General features: G+C 35.1%; 1 protein-coding gene across 7 annotated transcripts in view; it reads left to right on the top strand.

The window, feature by feature from the left end:
• Positions 1 to 21,644, top strand: part of DPH6 (diphthamine biosynthesis 6) — a 213,566-nt gene that overhangs the window by 64,887 nt on the left and 127,035 nt on the right. For 5 of the 7 annotated variants that reach the window (XM_071426993.1, XM_071426997.1, XM_071426992.1 and 2 more), the window contains 5 exons: positions 2,108 to 2,195; positions 9,605 to 9,758; positions 10,643 to 10,774; positions 14,639 to 14,768; positions 19,104 to 19,278. In XM_071426993.1, coding sequence (XP_071283094.1) covers positions 2,108 to 2,195; positions 9,605 to 9,758; positions 10,643 to 10,774; positions 14,639 to 14,768; positions 19,104 to 19,278 — 679 coding nt within the window. Of the gene's footprint in view, positions 1 to 2,107; positions 2,200 to 9,604; positions 9,759 to 10,642; positions 10,775 to 14,638; positions 14,769 to 19,103; positions 19,279 to 21,644 lie in introns of all 7 variants that reach the window. The other 2 variants (XM_071426994.1, XM_071426995.1) reach the window with 2 other exon arrangements.

Genomic DNA, 21,644 nt, shown 5'->3' with positions numbered 1-21,644 from the left:
CAGAGTGTTTTACAATGATTGGATGCTTTCTAGATCTTCAAGAAGTCTTGAGAGATCAGATGATTTTGATTTCAAAACACATAGCTGATTGAAACAGTTTTTCAACTATTCTTCATTTTTTTCAGTCTTCTGATAATTTCCTTAACAAAATTCCTCTGTTTCCATTACAATCAAACATGAATCATCTTAGATAGTCAAGTTCCTACTCAGAATTCAGGCTTTTATTGTGAAATGGCCCTTGTAGAATTTATTGGGCTCCCACAAATTATTTTTTTCATTTTAAATCTCTGATTTTCCTGTGTTTTGAGTTGGTTGGGGGTTTTTTTACTATTTTCCAGACTGGATATGAAATGTCAAGTTCAGGACTTGATTAGGTTTTTTAATTGGAGACTAATTGGTTCTAAACAGAACTATTCTGCTTTCCACATATTTTTTTCTACCTATTTCTGTTAGAATTAGAAGACATCATTGTCAATTGAACAGAATTATTTTAATCTGAAGGAACTATGTATAAAGTATCTTATATCTTAAATATAAACAATATTTTAATAATAAAGAATCTTAATAATTACTCTCAGGAATGAATCTGAGGCCTGTTTATCAAAATACTTTAAAAGTTTGCTTAAAATTGATCTTCTTATGTTAAAGGTATTTTTCATTATTTTGTGACATTTTGTTATTATTAAATCCCAAAACACATTTTATAGAGCAGGCATTTCTGTTAATTTTACACTTTTGTTGAGGAACTGGGATCTAGCCAAAGCTTCAACTACTTTGAGTTTGCATTGGTTTTATGTGGTATTACTAGAAATCTATCTATATCATCTCTTTGAACACTATGAAGGTACCAAGGGCACCATGGTTTCTGGAAAATTATGTGTGTCTTAGCCTTACTTTCAACAACTTTCAGATTTTCTTTTACTGCATCTGAATTTCTCTTATGTTTTCCTTGAGTTTCTCACCTTCTGATGTTTGTTTCTTAGAGCTACCTTTTTCGTAAGTAGTAAAACTGTGCAGATGGATATAACAGATACTGCCTCTTGTGAATCAAAGTGTGACAGATTGTGTCTGTAAAAATGAAAACTAAAATTAACTAATTTGAATCAGCACACAGGAAGTTTAACATTGTTACCAACACATTTGGCATTAAAAAGTTGTGTCTAGTAGTCTTCACTATCAGATGCAAGATGGCTGGATCAGTCAATTTCTCAGTATGCAATACTGCATGTTGTTAATACTTCAGAAACTAATCCCTGGAGCATTATCAAAACAATGGACTTCTGAAAAATTTCCTGTTGATGAAATTTAAAGATTGCTTTATGTATTAATCTCTGGAATTTAAAACACAGTGTAGTTTATACTTTCATAGACTACAGCTAACTAATTCTCTTAATATTGGTCTGGAAGTGTGGGAAAAAAGTGGAAGATTGGCAAGGAGGGTTGTAAATACTCTCAAGTGACTTGCAGCTGGGCTGTCAAAAACACATGTATCATATTAATTGTTTTTGGCCTCATGTGTTGGATGAGTAGAGCATTTGTGTTTAGATAGCATAGGCCTGTGATAGACTATGGGGCCCTGTTAAACACGCTTGAGATTCCTGCCTGGCTGTGGGAAAGATCAAAGCACAGTGGGATATTGCACCTGTGCAAATCCCTGAGATGCAGGCGAGACCTGCAGGTTTGGTGATGCTCTAACATGGACCAAGTCTCTGCAGTGCCTGTGTCCCTCCTTTGTGCCCCTGCCTGAATGCTGCTTCAGGGGCCCCAAGTGGTGAGGTAATGGAAAAAAACTTACTCTTTGCATTTCCTCTGTGTTTTTATGGTTGTTGCTGCATCTGCTGTGCCAGCTCACACAGGAAGTATAGTTTATTCCTTTTGAAAATTGAAAATTCTTGAAGGCAATGTATCGTTCAACAATAAGACTTTATATAACAAACTACTTTTTCTTAATTTATATGAAAACATTGATAAGAAATTAATAGATTTTCAATGAGTTACATTAGATTTTGTGTTATACAGTGACTAAGTGTTGTCTCTCTTTATATATGTACTATTTGATTTGGTCTCTAATGTATATACTATTTGATGATAAAAATTTGTATTTCAGAGATTCAGCCGAGGTAGTCATGCATTCGGCTGATGCATTTGCACCTGTGGCCTACCTTCATTTTTTAAAACTACACCTGGAGAATAAGGCAAGTAGGCTGCAAGTGTTCTTTTCCTTTAATGCTATATGCATGCTTTCTAGTTGTGTTGCTTTGTCACGGTTTGGACTGAACCATCATATTCTCATGTAGGTGTTGCATTCAAATAACAATGTACATATTTAGCTGAATTTCAGAACTTGCCCTAGGAATGATCAAACACACTTGTGTCAAGGAATGCATGCAGATAGTATATTTGTGGGCCATTTTTCATCTCAAAACCTCAAGGTGGTCTTCTTATGTCTTTTTGCATTTTGATGACAGAAGTGCAGAAATTGTTACAGAACATTATTCTATTGGTATTTCAAATTTCATGTCTCTTAAGCAACATTTCCTGCATGTCTTTCAATAGATCATGCCTTCCCCTCTTCCCTCTCCATTTTTTTTTTAATTTTATTGTTCCAAACAGATAAAATACCTCAGTGTTTTTCTTCCATGATGGCCTCATTTTGCCTTGGAAAGTAAATTGTATTTCATCCTGTCAATTTCTAGTTTTGGATTTCTTTCAAAAATAAAACATTAAATATTTGTGTGGGCAACTGTGAAAAGGATATCAACTGTGTGAAACAAAACCAAATAGGCTGAATAAAGGAAAATTTGGGAATGTGGCATGGTGGGGAAGACTGATAATATATTGATATTTCTTTGGGTGCACTGACTTTATTGCTCATGGCAAACTTGACGCTAAAATGTACCATACATCACTACAATGTGACAGGCTAGGGAAAATGAAAACCACAAAGCTTTACATAAATCAGAGGAAAAATCATATTAAAATGCATAACATTTGACATAAGAATCAAGATTTTACTTTTATCTGTTCAGCAGCTCTTTTCCCCTTCTTATGTAGATGTTTTAGATTTGGTTAAAGCCTCACAGTTTCAGGCAGTGTTGTAGTAAGTCGTATTTCCAATCCATTGTAGACAAACCTGTCCCACTTTGCAAGAGGTGAGGTTTGCAGCAGCTTGTCCTAAATTTTGGTACATAAACTAATGTATATTTAAAAGGAAAATAGTCTGATTTTTGCAAAAGCATTAATATCTTTTGGCTATAGATTATTTTATGTCATGGTAAAATAAGCTAAGTTTTTGAGAAGGTATAAATATGGAGAACCAGTCAGTCTTTTAGACCATAACTGTTAGCATCATTTAACTACATAATAATGAAGGCATGCCTTCAAGATTGATATGCCTGTAGTGTTGTACTTTTGCTCACTATTTCGTGCCTATAAGCCTGTGGAAAAATTTAAGTTCAGTTAGTATTCAGCACTTAACAGCCAATCCCATAATTATGAAGTACTCAAGGAAAAAAAATGCTTCAGAAGGTGAATTAATTTTAGTTTGAGGCTTTCAAGGGATTACTGAAAATTGGGGAAAATAATACACCATTATGAACAATATGTAAAGCCACTTTTGTAAGCACTTTGTAGAAAATATTAATAGACTCCACACTGAAGTGTAATTCTAATAAGTATTATGACATCAGTTCTGTTATCATTTCTGCTGTGAGATAAACATATTTTTAACTGAATTGTATATTAATTTTGTCTTTGTTTTTTGCCACAGGTCTTAATTTTACATTCCTTGATTTACTTTTAAAATCACTTTGCAATTACAGCTGGTGCACCTTGGTCTCTGCTGTCTTTCCTCCTCTATAATGCATTTTCTTTAGCGAAATCTCTTCATGTTTGACTACAAAGCCTGCCTAGAAATTTGGTTTAGATTGTTTTTGGCAGCAAAATGAGCCCTTGTGCCTAGGGGAACATAACATTGTACTCACTGTTCTGGTTTAATATATTTCTGTGCAACTTCAAGATGTTTTTTGCATAATAATTGAAGCTTTTTTTAAACACACCCACTTTTCTTTCATAAATAGTGCAGATGCAGAAAAGGCTAAAGAAATAAATACTATATTTTGTTATTAAAACTATTAAAAATATGGTAAACAATTTTTGTAGGCATTTTACAAAAAAACTTTAAGAATAAAAAATAATGGTAATAAAACACTAATGCTCAAAATTTGGGAATGCCTCTTTTACTTCAGGGTGAAAAGGTCACCACTATAACATAGATACCTAGTTTCATCAATATTTTACCTTGCCAAGATAGTCACTTCATACACTTAAAAGGTAGATTTTTTTTTTTTTTTACAGGAGGCAATTTCTGAAGCATATTCTAGAATCTTTGAATTGGATGTATTGGCCTTCTACTCAATAAAAATTAAATTCTGAGTATTTTCCATTAGGAAAAATACAACTATGAAACTTTTGTTTTTAGTTTGTCAGCAGGATGAACTTGCTTTTATTTTCTCCTATATTCTTTTACCTTATTGTGTTGGCTTTGTAAAGATCAGAAACAGAAATTAAAGCTGTTGGAGCTTCTGCTGCTGGGAGCATACTTCTGATGACAGTAGTGAACATACTAGCTGTTGTTCATGCTTTCACATTTGCTCTTTCCCACATTTAATAAGGAATACTTTGTTTCTAAGTTCCAGTGAGTAGGAGCACACACATATCAAACAATACAGCATGGAAACTGCAGCCCCTTAAGTTTGTATAATCCAGAATTAGAGGGAATCGCGTAGTTTTCTTTCTACGCTTTGCAGAAGAAAGGAGCCTGTTTGCCTATAAGAGACCCAGGAATAATGCCTGCTGCTCCTTTTTCTTATAATGGACCATTGCATTATATTACCTATCATAAACTGATGCTGTGTTTTCCTGTTTGTAAAAGATCTTGACCTTGTAGCTGGAACACATGTCAGAAGTGCAAGCAGTTTGCCCCTGTTAAATGGCAGGCGATCTATTGCTCAGGTCATTTTGGAGAAGATTTTTAAAATGCTTGTAGAGTTCTGTAACTTGTACACTTGTAAATTTAGAAAAGGTTTTCAGGAGATATTTGCATGCCGTGTGTACTAAAGGCACGCAATCCAATGTTAAATCCTATATGACTTAACATTGTAGCCTTTTAACATTGTAGCCAGTTCCTCATTAATTATTTTAGTTAATCTACATTTAGAACTTTAGCTGTAGAATTAGACTTTGTCAGTGATGTCAGGGAAAATAAGAAGGAGTTTCAAGTTTCAAAATATGTTTTGTCAATGGCATTGTGGCTAGCATTTTTTGAATACTTGAATGCTTTGTCATCATTGAAAAATACTTCTCCTAGGCAACCTTTAGTTTCCCTTCTGCATCATAAGAATATAGATAACCCTTGTAGTTTTGTTTTCAAAAATTGATAACAAATACTACAAAACTTTTTTTTGTGCTCTGATTTATTTCGAACACTAAGATAATAAATGTAGGATTTTCTTTTCTACTCTATTTGCTTGCAGATTCAGTCCAGTTCGCTGAGGAAAGATAATTTTTAGTTCTTTTTTCATAATGAAGATACTTTATTTGAAAGTATTTTGGCATAAGGGACATTCTTTCCTATGATTCTGTATATGGTACTCAAAATAATGCATGATGCATGTGATCTCTCTCATTATATTTATTTCAAGGAGTTCTGTTATCAACGTACATCACAAAGAATAAAGAGATTATAATAATCTTTTGTCTTGTGAGATCTCTGCTCCACTGTATTCTCATTGCTGCTCAGTGGGAGAGTTATCAGTTTTAGAATTGTGTTGTGATAGGTTTTTATACCAGTTTCTGTAGCAGAGAATGTAAGCTTTTTAAAAAGACAATCTGTTGTTTTCATAAAAGACCACTGCATGGAATTTCAGCTATATCAGTCAAAGTCCTAGCTCCAAGGCTTTTTCAACAGGAGAATTTGGATCTTGGAACACTTGTGCATTTGCTTAACTTCATTCTGAGCACACTTGCATCAATGACATGAGTTATGTGAATATAGTTAAGTGTATGCATGCATGCAGGCTCTGATCCAAAATTAGGTTGGTATCACAATGTACAGTGGGTGTGGGAGAAACTGTGTAACAAATGGGAAAATATATTGCTTCTGTGAAGTAACATGAAAATGTTATGCGATAAAATAGGTTCTGTAAGATTTAATTAAAATGTCATTATAGCAAGCTTGATTTTTTCTTTTTAAAGTGGTGAGAATATTATTCAGGGAAAGTTACTCTGTTTGTGGCAGTCTATAAGTTTTAGCTTCTTAGCTTACTTCCTCTGTTGAGAGGAATGGAAGACCAACATGTGTATGGATTTAAATTTAGCTACTAAGCAGAATATGGCAGCTCTGCTTAGGCTGGCATTGAGCCTGTTGTTCCTCGGGTGCCAGGTTCCACACCTAATACTTCTGCTGTAGCCTGCACCTGTGCTGCTGTGGGAAGTGATTGATTACCAATGTTTTTGGAGCCCTGAATGAGTCATTGTGATGTATCATAGGCATTGAAATCAACAGACATCCCTAATTTTTTTACAGACTTTGCATCTTATAAGAGATTCCTGATATTTCACAATAATTTCCAAAAATTTTGTAACTGTCCAAGTTTTTATGTATGTGTGGAAACACAGGTGTATAATTTTATTTATCTCTGTGATGAAATATTGATAGAAGCTAAATTATTTGTAAAATACGGAGTTACTTAGGAAAAAGGTGACTGTAGATGATATGAAAATTTCACATAGCATCAGTTTGGGATATTTGTAACATTAACAAATTACAAAACTACGGGGGAGTTCTCTACATTATACCAAACCAGTTGTGATAGAGTCTGTGAGGCTCACTCCATACCCATGATTTTTTTTAATGAAGCACATCTTGCAGAAATCATGTTTAGAAACAGAGATGAAAGCATCTTAACCGGTGGCATGAAAATGGAATAGCTGCTCTTTTCATGTTCACTTGCAGAACATATAAATTTGGTCCTTCAGGCTGGGGAATGGAGAGAAGTTACAGATCTTTAACAGCAGCCTCCAAAGATACTTGTATCTGTAGATCTCTTCAAAGGTGATTATATAAAACTTAATAAAAGTGAGTAAAAAACTGGGAAACTGGAACTTTTTCTTTTCCAGTTAACATTTTTTTTCCATTCTGATGGATTTTTACGGCACAGTGAAGTTAAAATCCAGGTGATGTAAAAACAAAACCCAAAGCAGCAGTTTAGTGGCATCATTCACATCACCATTTCTGTGCATGCTTACTCAGGGGTAGGACCAAGAGGTGCCAACTCTGCATGTGTTACATTAGAACTCCCCTGAATGCCCATGCTACAATGCAAATTGATTGTTTCATGGTGGATGCTACGAATTACTCAGTGAAAATAATATATTTATTAAAACAATAATTTGCAAGCAGCAAGTGGAAGCACTTCTGGCATGTGATGCTGCTATACAGTCCATATATTTCCATGAAATGGTATCTTGTAGATAAAAAAATGAGAAACTTTTGAAATAATTTAATTTCCTTGGTTCTTGTAGCTTAAAACATCTTTAGATCTTTTTCAATTATAGATTTGTGTTCCTGCTTCTGTATTTTTTTAAGTTATACCTGAAGACTTAGGAGCAAGCCTCTGGAACCCAGGCATCCCTCTGGGTAATGGCAAGATGCACCCACTTATGGCAGTAGTCAAAGGTGTAATTCAATGAGTGGGAAATGGTACAGATGCTGCTGGATGTTTGTCTGTTGTAATGTTGGAATGCGTGTCATGTTTGTGCTAAATTGCAGTTTCTGTCTGGCTATTACGTTACATCTTCTTGACTTCTTTTAACCTCTGAGGTACAATTGATTCAAGTAAAGTAGATTATTGCCTTGACTTTCATGTCTTTCTTGGAGGAATGAATAAAATGAAGTCCAATCAAAGAACATCAGCCCCTCTTAGATAATAGACTTAGTGTTTACAGTGCTTATAAAACTACCAGTGCTTATAAAACTGACTCTTTTCAGCGTCAGCAGAACTGAGTTTCCTCTCACAGATAATGATCTTTTTGTAATTTAGCCTTTTCTTAAAATTTCCAAATGCACTCCTTTAACTTAACTGGATCCTTTTTCACTTCAGTGAAGTCAAATATTGATGTAAGGGTTGAGTTATCACAGAGTTCTCATGCACACTATAGTTTTCTGCCTTTATTTTTCTGACTTTTTTTATTAAAATGAAGAGAAATATTTAAAGTTGCAATAAGTTAGGTTTTATTTTCCACGGGAAAGAAAAAAAATGCAATAAAATTAAATACAATAAAAATTATTTAACAATAATGTTAATGTTCTTTTTTAATGACATTTTGCATGGAACACAAATTTATCAGCTAAAGGAATATTCAGAAGTTTCTAATCACTGTTAAGGATTGTCAAAGGTTTCATGTTTCGTCAACTTTTTATCTTGCCTTATCTGGATTTATTATAATTTTTTTGAATTTAGTATTTAATAAGCCTGCAGTAAAATGCATAGTTTAGACGCTACACGAAATTTGAGATCTTTGGGAAGAAATTTAATTTATAGAATCTGGCATTACAGCATGCAGTGGTGTTTGATAAGTGTTTCTTTGTAAATTCTGTCATAATTCATACTGCTTTTAGTTAGACAAGTGATATTACCCAAGCTAGTGGTCCAAAAGTCAATGTGCTCTTCAGATTAGGCTGATTGGAAAATCAGATGGGAGAGAGTAAGGGTTCTGATTGCTCCAAAATTAAAAAGCAAACAAAAAACTCCCACAAAAAATGTATGCTGTAATTATGTGGCATGTTGGAAATGTAATGAGCACTGAATTGTTAAAGACTGGTCAGTAAGCACTCTGCCTGTGTATTTTGCTTTAAAAGGTGCAGTGGGTAGTTTTCTCTTCCTGGTCCTGAGAAAGCATTTGGGAAGAATGATTTTTCTTCCTTGTCAAGAAATGACTTCAATGTATAGATCTTGGGAAATGCATTTTTCTGTTATATCAATGCATATCAAAGTGTTTGATGGAAAGGATAATCTTTGTGAGATAATAGAAAGAGATTTCTTTTTTTTACATGCACTGCCTTCATTCATTGTTCCAAAAAGTTTTAAAACTTTCTTAGTCTTTTGCTCTATTTCAAGTAATTAATACAATGTTATTTATAAAATGATTACTTTTGTCCTTTTGTTCCTCTGTTCACTTAGTTTATACTATTTTTTTGAAAACATAGTTGTCTTCTACATAATTGGGGGACACGATTTCTTCATAATAGTATTCTTTCTGTCTTTATTCTTGGGTCTCATCATTTTGAATATCTACTGTCCTCAGTTACTAAGTCTGCCTTTGTCTTCCATTTGGTATATGAACAGGAGTACATTATGTTTTGCCAGTCCTGCAAAATAATGGGAAATCCCAATGGTATTATTTTGTGAATTGTTCTAAGATATGTATCTGTTGAACTATAGTATTTTTTGTAACTTAAACATGTATTTGAATGATAAAATGTGCTGATTTCATACTGCTTGGCATGGTGTTTACTTGCTTATTTTATACTGTTTGTCTCAAGCAGGAAGAATCCTTGGGTAATTTTGTGGTCAGTAGCTGTTCTTGTGAGATGAGCTGTCTGGATGATGATATTTTTCCTTCATCAGAAGAGTATGAACCACAGAAAAATATTCTAGTCATCTGGAAGAGTTTGAAACATAAGTCTTTGGATTTCAGTGAGTTTTGCACAGTTTTTTAAAAAAAATGAGATAAAAATATTGTTTCGTGCAGGTGAAATATCTTAATTACTATACAAACGCTCCTGAAAAAGATGTGCTCGACCTGTAGTAATTAGTCTGAAAAGAGAGATCCTACTAGAATGCATTTTTCTGATAATGAGCAATAGATCTATAGTAGTGAAGCATTTCATATTAGTTTACAGGAGCATAACACATTATTTCTTCTTTCCTTTTCTCCCTCTTCCCTTCCCTCTCCTCCTTCTGGAAATGCCACAACATTTCTGTTACACTACCTACATAGATGGGTAAACTTCCTGAAAACTAAGTTTCGCAGCTAACAGTATTTGGGTATTGAATATTATTTAGGTATTTGGTATTTCTTGAATATGGAGAAGTAACTGGTGGGCTTTAAAAATGTCTAAACATGTTATGTATTTGCAAAGATCATCAGAACCAGGTTAAGCACCTAAATTCCAGTAAAATTTGGCATACAACTTTGAAAATCTGTTTTTATGCCACTTGAATACTTTCAAAAATTTTAGCTTTTCAGTGTCACATCTTGTGCCAAGTCTGTAACCAAACAGGTTGAGAAATTGTAAAACATCAGCAAAAATGGAAAGGAGGAGAAAATGTACTGAAGTTCTCAGCTAATGTGCTACTTGCATGCATATTTTGTGAAGGCAGTGTTGGAGAAGGATTTGGGAGCTTTGCTCCTAGAATCCTTACTTTTATATCTGTTTGTAAATGTTTTTGAAGATGCTTTTACAGTTTGTCAGTTTCAGTTCTGTTGAAGTTCTTCTTTAAACAATTTAAAATGTATCCTTGGTTAATCTGAAACCTTTCATTTTTATAATCATATTTCTTTTCTTCATTTCCCATAGCTAAGACAGTTCAAAATTCAGGAAAATCCCTGAGTGGTTACCAATGGTTTTCAGGTATCACTGCCCACTTCCTTCCATCAAAGGATAAAAATGCTCAAGATGCAGCACAGGAAGCATTTTCTTCTCTCAGAGGTGCTTTATTCAGTTAATACATTATCTGCTGTCACTGATTGTGATTTTAATATTATTTTAAGGAAGAATCTGTATTTTCATGTGGTTTTATAACTTTATAGGTTGTAGTTGTTGGCGTGCCATCTCATTTTGCAGTTGATTGGAACCTTTGAAATCAAGACTGCCGGCTTTAGTATTTAACACATCATAATTTGACTAACTTTGAAGGCCTTGGAATGCCAAAGTAGTGTTCATATCACTGTAAAAACTCTATTTACACAGTACTTGCTCATTTTATAGCATTCTTGAAATATATAGTGTGTATATGTATGTGTGCTATAGATGCTGTCTACTTGCTAAAACACGTTTGTAGCTTCCATAAGTTTAAATTAAGTTTTCTAGAAAACTGATATACATTTTGGCATCTAGGATTAGGTCAGTAGCAGTAGATCTCATTTATATTCCTAATGTAAAGGCAAAATTGCTGTCTTGGGAATCATGAAATCCAGGTTCCTTAGAAGATTCTGACATATAATAGTGATGGTTTATTCTGACATAAAATGTTCATGGTTTTGTTTTGTATTTTTTTCATTCTAAAGTTCAAGTAAGGTATTTTTGTACAGGCTTCTTTTCATTCACAAAAATTGAAATAATTTTTAGTATCTAAATGGGTAAACTCATAGAATTTGCATGAGATATTGTTCTAATATATCTTATATTTTTGCGTGTCCAGTTGAGTATTCATGATTGAATATAGAATGTTAAAGAAACCCTAGAATTTTTTTTAAGAAGCAAACTTATACTTGGTAGAAGGTCAATAAGCTAGTTTTTGATTTTTTGGAAATCAGCAAGGTGGAGATGATCAGACTTTTATGGAAAAAGACAATAGATTTTAGTGTAAATCTGCAAATCATCTATAAAGTGAAGCAAGAGGGTTTTGCAGTCTTTTTTTTTTTCTCATTATATTTGAATGGAAATTAGCTTGTACAAACATTATGTAATTTTGCCTTAGCATCTGTCAAAAAATGTTGTGTCTGACTAGTGCAGTAGCCTGTTGCTTTCAGCAGATTGCTTGCATTACCTGTGTGATGGTAAGGAAAAAAAGTAGTTTAGATGCATATCCTTTGCAGAAGATTTCAGTTCTCACATTTCTTTTAGTTATTCTCCTTTTAGAAATGAATGTGGAAACTGAATGAATTATGGTTCTGTCATGACAAACAAAATAATTTGTTTCTGAGAACTTAATCTGCAAATGTGCACAAGGCTTTTTCTGAATATATATTTGAATCTGTTCAGCAGTTCAGCTTCACTGTATTGAGACTGGAATAAGCACAGTACCTTTAAACTCTTTGCTGAGCTAACTGATTTAACCACCTCTAAATTGAATGTGTGCTGACAAAAAGATTTGGAAATGGAAATTTCTTACTAGACGCTATGAAACGTTCTGTAGAATGGATGGAATTCTATGAAGCCAAGAATGGGAGGGAATGCAGTGTATTGCTCTTTATATATTTGTTTTCTTAAACTCTCGTGTTAAACTTTTTTTTTAGATATGATTGGAAGATGACAAAGATTGCTTTGCTTTATATAATCTAAAGCAGCTCTGATGTAGTTGTACCATGGCAAAGTTTCATAAGCTGAAGGAAACAGTGCATTTTTATTACATTAAAACACGCTAAAGTTCTTAAATGCTACTTCCTGTAGACAGTTTGGATACTGTGTTTTGTGGCTCTCAGCTAAGGATTCTGAATAACCCCTTAATAAAAAACAAACAAAAAGACCCCAACAAAACAGAAAACCAACCAACCCACCAAAAGCAATCAAAAAGCTGTACTTCAGTCAATGTAAACTTTTGGGGCAGTTCTGCTTAAGTAAGGATGAGTCTCACCTGATCATATAAATTATTAGAAACCATGAATGGCTTGAAATTCAACAGAAAGTCTGTAAGGTTTTCCTATATATCCAGGACAGATGCAATGGGAATGCAGGGAAACCTTTTCAGGTCCTGTCCCTGAAAAACAGAAGTTGTTGAGAAGAGCCCAAGGTTCATCATGTATGCCTTTCTACTAGAGTAAGTGTTTTGGGAAACAATTTTATTTTGATTATAAGCTGAGGAAAAGTTATTTCCCACCATTCTTGTAATTAATGCAGGAGGAAAAGGGATAGTACTTTTACTTAGGATATATTTTTAAAGTAAAGGTAGGAATTATGAATTTACCCAAATCACTCCCTTCAGCTTGCTCTGTGTCCACAAATTAGAGTTAATTTCTTGGCTCATATATTTTAAATTTAGAGTGGGGATATTTGTGTGTGCAGAGGTATGTATCCGTTGATTGAGGGCTTTTCCCCCCTCCAGTATTTCATGTAAAGCTGCAGAACTTTTACCTGCAGACCTTTCTTCTTGACTAAAGTGCTGGCTGGAAATTCGAAAATTGTCCTTGTTTCCTCCTTAACTGATGATGTAACAGCTAATATTGACCTAGTGATTGCTATCAGTTAGCATTCAAATACATTTCTATTTCCATACAGAATTGCCATTGTATGCTAATTTATCAGGTGATATTTCTGGACATGTAGTGTGATTTCATAGGAGTTCTAGGACATTCTAGTTGCTATATAGCCTCTTATATCACTTGTGCATACTTTCTTTTCTGTAAGTGAGAACTCCCCTCTTCATATTGCCTTCATTATTGGCAGTATGACTAAGTAAAACTGAGACATTTAGAACAAAATTCAGTACTAGTATGACCTAGTTAATGTTAATGAAAGTGTGCAAAATCCTGAACTGTCTTCAAAAGCAGTGAAAAGTTTAACACAAAAACAGTTTCTCACTAAGGCGACAACCTTCAGAGATTGTCTTTATACCCTTGTACTTCTCAACTTAAAAACAAATATATAAGTATATATACATTTGCACACTGTAACATTAAAGGGCAAGATGCCCAAAATTACACTGAGAACAACTTTACATGGCTTATTTAAATTAGGTCACAGTGTACTCTCTTGTTATATATGAGTACTTTTATATTATATATGTTCTATATTGAGAAGATTTTGTCTTCATTTAGTTTCTATTGCTCATGAGCTAAAAAAGGGACACCGCAGAGCTGATGACATATCTGGTTATGTGGTTGACTATATGAGAGTAATACATTCTCACTGAGCACTATGTCTGGAGTATTCTATGCATACACATTCAGATGATCAGATGATCTTGATTTCTCAGTATCTCTTCTTTAGCTGCCTGCTTGAGCTTTCCTCTGCTCTCATCTTTCCTTCATTTATCCTGTGGCCACTTCTGTTTCCTATTGTCTGTCTTGCCATTTATAATTCTTTGTTTATGCAGAGATTATTATTGCAGTGAGAGTTTTTGGAAACAGCTTCGGCGAGCACCCCTCTGGAATGGCATATAAATATTTGATCTTTTTCTTGAAGATGGCTATTGTCCCTTCCAGTTCTGTATTTTTGTGATTTTTGAATTTTGTCCTTTGTAGATTACGAACTGTCACAGAATGAACACCCCTCCCCAAGGCCCCCCAAGACAATCAGATTTATGGATACAAGTAATTCAGGCAGTAACACATCTACATGCATGAATGTATGATGTGTTTTCATGGGACAAGAATTCACCACTGCTCAGAGTGGATAAAATTTATTTTGTAGTCTACTTCTGTATATTTGGAAAACTAACATGGGAAAGAATGTAATGAAAGAAAGAAGTATTAAATGGGGAAAGGTAGTATATTGCAAAATCTTCAGTCATGTTTATAGAACAATTAGGTTATCACCAGTTGGTTTTGCTGAACAAAACCAGGATGCCTATGCTGTCTTTCTAAATACATTTACAATATTCTGTCTTTAACAGCTATTTTTTTTATCCTGCAGCCATTTTGACTTCAGAGGGATTTAAACTGAAAGATATTATTTTGGTTCATCTATATATGAAGAGCATGAAAGATTTCAGTGTTATAAACTCAGTTTATGTGACAGAATTTGATTTGTGTCCACCAGCAAGGTAGGATTAGATTACTGCTGTAGTATATTTATGATGCAGTGTAATAGACTGAATTATTGTTGCCATATTTGTGAAGCATTTTGCCAAATGTTTGTGTCTCACAGAAGAAGACTTTTGCTGCCTTTTGGAGTATTGACATCACAGCTGCTCATGTCAAAACCACTAGGGTTAGAAATTCTTGCTTTAATATATACCATAAGGTTTACAAATGCCCCTCCCAGTCTGGACTTACAGAAGGATAATACATGGTTTGCAAGTCTTAGTTCTTTTTGACTTGATTGAAGGGACAAATGTTTGTATTGCTGGGATTTTATTTGCTTTTCTATTCTGTTTGCATCCCTTGACCTGTTGGCAGTGCTTCTCTGAAGTTTAAGTAAAACCCAGGATATCATCAAAGGTTTGCTGCAACCCAGGATATCATCAAACCTCTTTGTCACAAGGGCATGGTGTTGGCTCGTGTTCAAATTGGTGTCCATCAGGAACCTCCAGTCCTTCTCTGTAATGCTGCTTTTGAGCCAGTGGGCCCACAGAATATACTGGACCTTGGGTTTGTTCCACCCCCAGGTGTAGGACTTGCAGCTTCTCCTTGCCAAACTTCATCAAGTTCCTATGTGCCTGTTTCTTCATCTTGTCAACATCCATGTGGATGGAAACTTGCCAAGGATACACTGCCTCATCATGCCAGTTATGAATGAAGATGTTGAACAGGAGTGGGCCCAGTATAGACTCCTGGTTGTTCACCTGTGAGCCTTTTGCCACTGATCCCACCCACTGGGCCTGGCTGTTCAGCCAGTTTTCACTCTACCTCACTCTGCTCATCCAGCCCATACATCAACAATTCCTCTATGAGTGTGTTACAGGAGAAAGTGTTAAAAGCATTACTGGCACCATACTACCAATATTAAGTCTTCCTAAAAGTGATGAGGTCTGGAACCTTCTAGGTCTTTGTGACAAATGTTACTCACTTTGTTTTATTTATTTTGTTAAATACTAAAGCATTTGACAAAATTATTATCTGAGCAGTTGCATGAGATTTGCATCATGAGATACTGACAGTTATTTCAAAACTATATTTAGTCTGTTTCTTTTCTTCCCCTGCCTATATGCACTTGGCTCTGGTTGCAGGCAAATACTGGATTAGATGGATCTTTGGCTCAATCCAATCTGGTTGTTCTTAATATCTTGTGTTTCCCTCAGATAATCACACCAAATGGATAGCTTAGCTGCACTTCCATGTTCAGTAAGAATTCAAGTATGAAAAGGAATTAACACTGATGCTAACACTTTAATTCATAGATACACAAAGCATAGTTTTTTCAATATGTGTTGTGCAAAATCTTCTATGTTGCATCCAAGTCTATGTCTGACATAATGAAACTGCTTGGTGGTCTAGGTGTGTACTATGTGATTTCTGTGTTATTTGGGTGTGGTGGGTTTGTTTTCCATTGGAAATTAGATAAAAAACACCTAGCCCATGAATTTTATTTTTTTTAAGATGTGTGTTAAAACTAATTTTCTGTTTGTATTTTTTATTGCCTTCGTCAAAATGGCTCATTTCTTTTTACAGTAATTTGTAATTTTTACAGTAATTGCTTATGCTTCTGAGATAATATGCTGAGAATTCAGAACTGATGTAGCTCGAGAAATTTCACTTGAATCATAAGTTAATACAGGTTGCAAGGGACCTCTGGAGGTCATCTAGTCTAATCCTGCACTAAAAGCAGGGTCAGTCATTTGGACATACCTCTTGTCTTCTTCATATTTTTAAAACCAACTGTTCAGCAATTTTCTAATGAAAAATGCTATATTTTATACTCTTATTGCAGAATATGAAGTGTAATAGAGGCTTGTGAATTTTAAGTATAGCAAGACAAATAGTTCAGACATTGTTAAGATAATCATCACATTCCACTACACTGCCTGTGTGTCAGACACAAAACAAGCAGAGAGAGGTTTCTTCAAGATGCTGACTGTAGGCCAGGATTATTAAATCAGAGAGAAATGGGAGGGTCGGATTAGGAGAGATCTAATCCCAGCTGCAAACTACACAAAATTAGTCTCCAATCCTACATGTTGTAGGTTCTCCTTATAGTACTCAAGTTCTCACAATTTAACTTTCATTTCTTATGCCTGCCTGTTTTAGGCCTCCACATTTGCATAGCCAGCTACATAGCCTTCCCTCAATAAAATAAAAAGGTAGAAAGATTAGAAAGTTGCAGGAAAATGGCTTTTTACTTTTATTTTTATGGAGCAAACAGTTTTCAGAGCATCATAGAATATCCTGAGTAGAAAGAGACCCACAAAAATTGTCAAAGTCTAGCTCATGATCCTGCAGATGACACGTTAAGAATCACACGCTGTGCCTGAGAGCATTTTCCAAAAGCTTCTTGAGCTCTGTCTGGTTGGTGCTGTGACCACTTCCCTGGGTAGCCTGCTCCAGTGCCCAACCACCCTCTGGATGAAGAACCTTTCCCTAAGGCTGGATACAGCCTAAACCTTCCTGACACAGCTTCACACCATTCCCTCAGTCCTGTCACTGTCACCGCAGAGAAGAGATCAGTGCCTGCCCCTCCTCTTCCCCTCATGAGGAAGCTGTAACTGCACTGAGCTCTCCCCTGAATCTCCTGCAGGCTGAGCAGACCAAGTGACCTCAGCTGCTCCTCATCTGGCTGCCCATCAAGGCCCTTCACCATCTTTGCTGCCTTCCTTTGGATGCTCTCTAACCCTATATATGTTACTATGGCACCCAAAACTGCCCCCAGCACTGGAGGTGAGCATGCCCCAGGGCAGGGCAGAGCAGAGCAGAGGGGACAGTCCCCTCCCTTCCCTGCCTGCTGTGCCTGATGCACCCCAGGACATGCTTGGCCCTCTTGGCTGCCAGGGCACTGCTGACTCATGTTCAACTTGCCATCGACCAGGGTCCTCAGATCCCTTTCCATAGCACTGCGTTTATGTTGCATATTTGTCTATGTTGCATTTTGTCCTGAAGAAAAATTATACAGCAGTTTGCATGGTTGCATCATTGCATTATGTACAGAGGCCTGGTTGTGGAAGTTCTCACAAGCGGTATGCTGGAAGCACTGACTTGGGTGTGGATCTGCAATAAATTTGCAAAATTGTCTTGAAAATTTACCAGCCCAAGCAGAAAATTCATTCATCCATGCTTATGATGATGGTAATGAGGAAAAACTACTATATTTACATGTGGTAGGTGAGAAGAAAAATAGTTTTCTTGGAAGAAATAAGCAAGATGGGAAGAATTTTATAAGGCTGTTACATGATATGTAAAGAGAACAAGTAATTTTTTGTTGGATTCCTGCTGGGAGCTAAATGACTTTTCTATGCATGGACTGCAAGTATAATTATTTTTCAGGCTTTGAAATGTTGATTTCCCCACACAGACCTCAACCCCCCCCTCCTTTTAACTGGCCACATGCAGCACACGTCTGTCTGTTCATCAAGGCACTCAGTCTTCCTTGGAGGAAACAGAAGTGAACTTTATAAATGAATGCTTAAGTAGATTTTGAGTCCTGTCATATTTATGTATCTGTCATGCAACTTAAAGTATAGCAGAAAAATATGCTAGTATTACAAATAACTTGTGAGAAGGTTATAAAGGAACTATAAGCTGCTGCTGCTTTTTAGAAAACTTTGACGCTGTCTCTTGGCAGCCTCATAGGCAAACTCAGGAAGTGGGGCCTGGATGAGTGGTCAGAGAGGTGGATTTAGAACTGCCTGAATGGGGATCCCAGGGGGTCATAATCAGTGGCACAGGGTCTAGTTGAAGACCTGTCATTAATAGTGTGCCCCAAGGTTCAATATTGGGCCCAGTATTGTTTAATTTATTCATCAGTGCCTTGGGTAAAGGTGCAGATCCCTCTTCAGTAAGGTCACTGGTGACACCAATCTGGGAGGGGTGGTCAATACCCCAGAGAGCTGTGCAGCCCTGCAGAAGGACCTTGACAGCTTGGAGAGATGAGCAGAGAACAACTTTGTGAAATTCAACAAAGTCAAATACAGGGTCCTGCACCTGGGAAGGAATGCACCTGCAATGCACTGCAGGCTGGAGACTGAAGTGCTGGGAAGCAGCTCTGCAAAGAAGGACCTGGGAGTCCTGGTGGACAAGAAGCTGTCTGTGAGCCTGCAGTGTCCTTGAGGAGATAACAGTGCTAATGCTAGCAGGTTATTCCAATACTCTAACTTTTGCTATATGATCCAGGCAAAATTTCCTGAGATAATGTCCTGAGACAAAAAAAATAATAATTGGAAAATAAATGTTGGAAGTTGGTTCAAGCAAAGTTCTGTTTGAAAAAAATAATTATCTTGTGTTTTCAGAGTATGTGTGGAAACATTGTTACCTGATGGAGTGCTGTTTTGCATTGACTGCCTTGCACATAAATATGACATGGCAACAGATGATGTAGTACATGATGAAAAGCTGGTCATGCATGTACAGAGCATTTCCCACTGGGCACCTGCCAGCATAGGACCTTACAGTCAGTCCATCAAGGTAGGAATTTTTGTTACTCCATGTGAAATACATGCCCCTTTACTGAAATTAATACAGTTATAATGTCACTTTACCTCTCTTCATTCTCTCTAAGTGCAAAATAAAATGTGTAAAAAAAAAAGTGTTTTGAATTTATGTTTTTAAAACTTGTAGACAACTTACCTCTCATCAGTTCTTCATTTTGTGATAATAAAGCTGGTTCAATTATTCTTTTCAGAGAGTCTCAAGAACAGCATACTTCTGTTTTATATTATAATTAGACAAAAAACCTGTCATACTTTTATAATCTGCCTAGAATATAAACAGAATTTAGGAACAGCTGAGGATATTTCAGTTTCCTTGTTAAAGCTCAAACTTTTTTATAGGTAGAGTGAATCCTGAAATGCTTATTTAATTAAATCCTTTTTGAGGCTTGTGGTGCTGCTTAACCATTTAAAAGGACATCAAGGTTGAAGAACTGTTCTGTTTTTCAAAATAATAATACATACTATTTGGAATAATGAAAAGGATGCAGTAAAGTATCATGGAAAAGTGGACCAAAAATTTGCATTAAAAAATTTCTCCTAGAGAATTTTCTGTCTGGATAGTACCACTCTGATAATTTGTGAACTGTCTCAACCTTTTCTGTTGCAAAAAATACATGCCTATCTTACCAATACTCTTCTCATGTAATACATTGTCCTGTGTTGTGCAGAATTATTTAAGCAAGACTTTCTGACATCTGTTTAAAATGCCTGAAATATTTTTGAGTCTGCAAACCTAGTATAATGGCTATGCAATTATACTTTGTTTTGTCTTTGTATTATTTTACAGAAAAATTCAGGAACAGTATTTTGCTTCAGAAGCTTATGTGGAATTTGTTTTATTTTCAGGAAGAAATGTTGTTAGATTATTACTGTATGAATCTTCCCACCCAGAGGAGGGTGGGCTTTTATCATCTCTTTATATCCATTTTTCTTGAGAAAGCAGGAAGTCAGTTTATTAAACTTTGTTCCATTCAAACTTACACTTTAATGATCATAATAGTATCATATTGTGCATAATCCTTCAAAGATTAAAATTAATGAGCTTTGAATCTTTGTTTTTTGGAGAAATGTCTCTTACATTGCAACTGATCTCCATATCCCAGAACTGCCATCAACTGAATTCAGAAAAGTGTGTCAATTGAAAATTGCTTCAGTAACCCAGTTAAAAATCTCATGTTGCAATTGTCCATAAACAGGTGCCAGATTTTTTGGTGCTATGGGACAGTCAGCATACCCAAGGAAAAATTCATATCTCTTCAAATATAATGTAACCAGTAACACTGGTCAGCAATTCAAACATTAAGGAGAATTTCTCACTGGTGTTTTTGTTTTGCTTTTTTTTTCTCTACCCCCAGAGAGCATTTTAATTAAGCAACATTATTTTCCCTTATAGTGTGAAATAAGTAGTTTTACTTCTAAAAATTACCACAGGAGTAAAGTAACAGTAATGAATAGGTGTACCTCTGCTACAGGATCACTCACTTGTCCTTTGCAGCTGTGTTCTGTCTCTAGTCTACAAACACCTACAGGGGGAATTGGTAGTATACATGGCAGCCATATTTTTATTTTTCCTTTGACAGATTTTGCCTTCCTATTACCAACTATACATTTCATCTGAATATCAATATTTAACACTCTGGTTTTATCTTGCAAAGAATTTCTGACTTTTGGTAACATTTCCATTCTGCAGTACATATCAAATATACCAGAACAAGTAACCATTTTAGTAAATATTTTTAATATTTAAATATTTTTGTTTTCTAAAATAGCATATAAGGGATATATCTTATAAAACCTTTCATAAGAAAACGTCATAGAGAAATGTATAATGCATAAACAAAGTATTTGAATTTGAAATTTTAATAATGGAAGATACAGATTTTGTATCTTTTTAAACATGAATTTTCCAAAATTAAAATCTTCTTTAAATGAGTTTTTAGAACTTTCTAAGGCTATGTATGGACAGGTATTAAGCTCCTAAGTTCATCAGCAGAAGTAAGCAATTCTATATATTTTAGAAATGGAATATATTTTCCAGAATAAATAAGGAAGGAACAAAACTGAGGTTTTAATCATTGTAGTAAAAAAATTATTTGAAATTATGCAAATTTTATGATGATGAAATGTTTATTAGTCTTTTATGATTGAGGAACAGAAGCCAAATGATCTTAAAACAATAAATATTTATTACCCTTATGTTGTAGATACGTAGTTATGTAGAGTTTGTTGATCTTTTCTTCAACAGCAATTGGGCAATTAAATTTTTGTCTTTTCAGTCCACTATGAAGTTTTGTGGACCCTGGGGAATCAGCATATATTTTTGCTTGGTGTTTTTGCTGA

This window comes from Agelaius tricolor, unplaced genomic scaffold (assembly GCF_023055355.1).
Source record: "Agelaius tricolor isolate 1412-34295 unplaced genomic scaffold, bAgeTri1.0.p SCAF_5, whole genome shotgun sequence".
NCBI lineage: Eukaryota > Metazoa > Chordata > Aves > Passeriformes > Icteridae > Agelaius > Agelaius tricolor.
Note: the sequence above shows the minus strand (reverse complement) of the source record. Positions and strands in the feature narration are given on the sequence as shown.